Below are 4,247 nucleotides of genomic sequence, written 5' to 3'. Positions count from 1 at the left end.
ATTTGTTTGTTTTTGACAATGAATTAATAATGTTGATAATGCCAAACTTACTATCCAGGAATTTTGATAAGATCAATGTAGAAATTGTTAAGATAATCTATCAATGGAAACTAGTTTAATACAGACAATACTGATATGAGAATTAGTGATAACACAATGTGTATCAATGGGACTTTCAATAGACAATAGAAAACAAACAGGGCCAGGTGGTTAGGACACTTAACTCGCAATTCTCAGATTGCGAGTTCGAATCCCTGTCCCATCAAACATGCTTTTCCTTGCAGCCATGGTAGCATTATATAGTGATTGTCAATCCCACTATTTGTTAGTAAAAGAGTAGCCCAAGAGTTGGTGGTGGGTGATGATGACTAGCTGCCTTCCCTCTATTCTTTCACCACTAAATTAGTAATGGCTAGCTTTTTGTCGTAAAATTCAAAAACAAAACAACCAGTACATAGCCAAAAATATGCTTATTTCAAAAATAGCACAAGTGCTCACCGTTTTGATTTTTGATCTAGAAAAATGTGAAATGATGTACTGTTAAGACAAATTGGGAACACAGACTCAGGTTAATATGCATGCAGAAAGGTTTAAAACTAAACATTCTAAATACCAAAATAAAAACAAAGTACACAGAACAGAAATTGATGTAAAATGCATCTAAATTACAACAGAACATACTGAAAAAAGATTAAGTATGTTGTATTCAGATTTCACCATTTGTTTAGTTTTCTAATTAAAACACTAACCATATAGTAAGGTTATAAAAAAGTTATAAATGTAATAAGATATGAGGAAGTTTTTCTTAACTGATACCAGTTTTACAGGAATCCAATATAGCATAAAAAACAACGAGCATATCAAATATTCCTGAAAACTAACTTCATCAAAATGTTCTATAATGTATGATCTCACGTATACTAATGTGTGTACACATACTTTTTAATAAGCTTTAGTTAATCAGTTAAACTATTTTTTCCATTAATGTTCCTAAACATTCAAACCTCTTTTCCCCAGAAGGAAAAAAAACCCTCAAAGCAAGTGTGAAATAACACAACTATCAGCAGTTATTGTGCAAAGTATGAACTACAGTGCAAAACATAGTCAAAATTGTGGTCTTAGCAAAACTGGTTAAGGCCATTGTTGCCCTATATAAGTTGGTAGTTTGTAAAGTAGATTATAAAGGTAAAGACGTACTGGATGTTTGACAAGTGAGAGATCAGAGCTGCCTCAACTTTTTATTTTATTGTAATGAAAGAGGTTAAACGTAGGTTTGAGAAGAATGCCCACAAAAGAATTTTTTCTGTTATCATGAAATTAAAAAAGGGTAAAAAACCAAGAGAAATATACATGCAAGAATAATATTTAAAACACATTCTGAACAAACTGATATACAATAATACATGTTTTGTGATGATAAAAAAGTGACAATAAAAACTCTTGTTCCAGATTTACCTGGTGTTTTGGTTGTTGTTTTTTCTGCTGCAACACAAGCAGGAAAATTTGGGTTGTTGATGTTGTTATTTGTGACAACGTGTAACTTTTTGCTGCTGCTGATTTCTTTGTTGTTGTTCCCCGACAGCTGAGATGAAACAGGAAAACTGTCCAAACTCGGTTTGTTAATTCCCTGCTTGGCTTCAGCTATTAGTCGTCTGGCACGTTCTCTCAGCTGTTTCTGTCTTTCATCTTCTTTCTACAGAACAGTATGAAACGTCACTTTAAAACCAAATTAAAAAGTGAACCAGTGTTCTTAATAAAGTTTGATAAAAGTTCAGCTGATATTACTTGTGTGATTAAAATGAACATGAATAATGTGTTAACAGAGACAATGTCAGAAAACCCAATCTCAGGTAACTACTCATTGTCAGGCTAAGTGGACAATAAAGGGCTAAAACCAATTACATATAAAGTACATTAAACTTTGAATGTTTGCAAGTATTATGTTCTTTAGAAAAACAAAGTAGTGACACCTGAGAACATAATTATGAACCTTTGTTTAATTTAAACTAACATGTACACGAAATTAGCAGGCATTTATGAAGAGTAAAAACAAGAAAAAGGGCAGAAACACTGGAAGCATACATATTTCATCAAAAGCTATTCAATTTAGAAATAAAAAATGACTAAAGTAGATATTCATGTGAATATTCTTAGATTTCATAACTAAATATTGCTACATGCACATGGTTATTAACATATTAAAAAACACTTTAAACATGTCTGCAGGTTACCCTAATACTCTACTGACCTAAAACTAAGTTTTGTTGGTGCTGCAGAATCATCTTCTTCCTTTTTGAATGATTCTTGTAATACACAAGTTAAATCTAACTCAAGATTTGTCAGTACATTAAAATTCTCCTCTTCCTCATAATTCTTATATGTGTATATAGTACCTAAGCTCTGGATGGTTTTGAAGGTGCTATAAAAAGAAATCTGAGGCTTTCTTTGACTTAAAATATGTTCAAATGGAACTAATATTTTACCCCAATGTACTTATAAATTTTTCAAGAAAATAATACTTGCTAAAAAAAAATAGGTAAAGAAGTAAACCTTCTGTATAGCTAAAAATAAATGTTAGTTTTGTACCACTCTCCCCAGTAGTGTGTCATTGGAAAGCTCAAATACTTATACTACTAAAATTCAGGGTTCAATACCTGTGGTAGGCATGATACAGAAAGTTCATTGCGTAGCTTTGCAATTCACAAAAAACACACAAACTGTATTAGTTTTACCCTTCCTGTATATTATAAAAGATTAATGTATACTAGTTTTATTTCTCCATTTGAAAACAAAATGCAAGTACCAAAAAATTCAAATATATTGACAGTAATGTTATTTTCTTATAAGATAAAATTTCACCTTTTGACAATAGATTAGATGAATTATAAAAACTAAATTTCTCTCTCTCTGCCTTGCAGCTTGCACTGGCTACTTACCATATATTGCTTTGGGAAGAAAACACTTAAGAGTAATAAGAAGTTTCTAATAGTAGTAAATACACAATGCCATGCAAAGTAGTTTGAAATAAAGTTTAGATCCACAATTATGGAACAACAGGTTTTGACACTTTCATTGGACTAAAGAGAACACATGAATATGTCAAAACTTGTCCACATAAATTTGTTGTTGTTGTTCCATAAGAGTGGATCTAAACTTTATTTTAGATAAGAAGCATCCAATTGGCCAAAAATTGTAGATAAACTACTACTTTAGCCAATGACAATTCGGAAAAATATATGCATGACCAGTAGTAACATAAAAACAATTTTCATAATTGCAACAATCTGAATAAGGGAGTGAAAATATGCCAACACAGCTGTTCAGTAATAGAACAGTTTTTGGGAGAAGGCATATATATATATCTACTCATCTAAAAGGGTAGTCACATCAATGAAGGAGAGTCTGGAGAAGTCCATAATTTTCAAAATATATTCCTACAGATTATTTGTTTTCTGAGCACTTATATTTTACTGATCACTCAAGTGCACAAGCCATGAAGTTATGATTACTGTAAAGCTTTTTAATATTTTACTGGTCACTGAAGTGTACAAGTCATGAAGTTATGATTACTGTAGAGCTTTTTAATATTTTACTGGTCACTGAAGTGTAGAAGTCATGAAGTTATGGTTACTGTAGAGCTTGTTAATATTTTACTGATCACTCAGGTGCACAAGTCATGAAGTTATGATTACTGTAGAGCTTTTTAATATTTTACTGATCACTAAAGTGTACAAGTCATGAAGTTATGATTACTGTAGAGCTTTTTAATATTTTACTGGTCACTAAAGCGTACAAGTCATGAAGTTATGATTATTGCAAAGCTTTTGTTTTTTCACTGATCACTCTCAGGGGTAAGCTAGCTAGTTACCAAGGTTAAATTTAATTATACAGCTAGTTGTAGAGCAAAAGATAGGACAAAAAATATAAGGATGTATAAAATACAGCACTTGCAAGATACAAAACTTATAGTGAACAACCTGCACTGATTCACTAATTTGTTACCCTTGCTGTTACTACCCTTTTCATTTAGCAATAATCCCATTACTGTCTCACAAAGTCTGCACAGTTTATGAGCTTTACTTTTCATATGAATGGAAACAAGCTATTTCATACGTATTTGTATCATTTTAGGTTAACTAAGGGGATTAAGGGGTTTGATTAAACAAAAATGAGAATATGTTGTAACTTGTATAGCATACTAATGCATAAAATACAAATACTTGTTATTAAGAGTTCGTGGTATGTTA

At 31.4% G+C, this 4,247-nt stretch overlaps 1 protein-coding gene across 7 annotated transcripts in view; it reads right to left on the bottom strand.

Moving 5' to 3' along the window:
* The window catches only part of LOC106456894 (EH domain-binding protein 1-like), a 188,642-nt gene that overhangs the window by 63,147 nt on the left and 121,248 nt on the right, over positions 1–4,247 (bottom strand). For all 7 annotated transcript variants that reach the window (XM_013916264.2, XM_013916263.2, XM_022382672.1 and 4 more), the window contains one exon: positions 1,456–1,693. In XM_013916264.2, coding sequence (XP_013771718.1) covers positions 1,456–1,693 — 238 coding nt within the window. The remainder of the gene's footprint in view (positions 1–1,455; positions 1,694–4,247) is intronic.

Source organism: Limulus polyphemus, unplaced genomic scaffold (assembly GCF_000517525.1).
Source record: "Limulus polyphemus unplaced genomic scaffold, Limulus_polyphemus-2.1.2 Scaffold268, whole genome shotgun sequence".
In the NCBI taxonomy this organism is placed as follows: Eukaryota; Metazoa; Arthropoda; class Merostomata; order Xiphosura; family Limulidae; genus Limulus; species Limulus polyphemus.
This window is presented reverse-complemented; position numbering and strand designations above follow the sequence as displayed.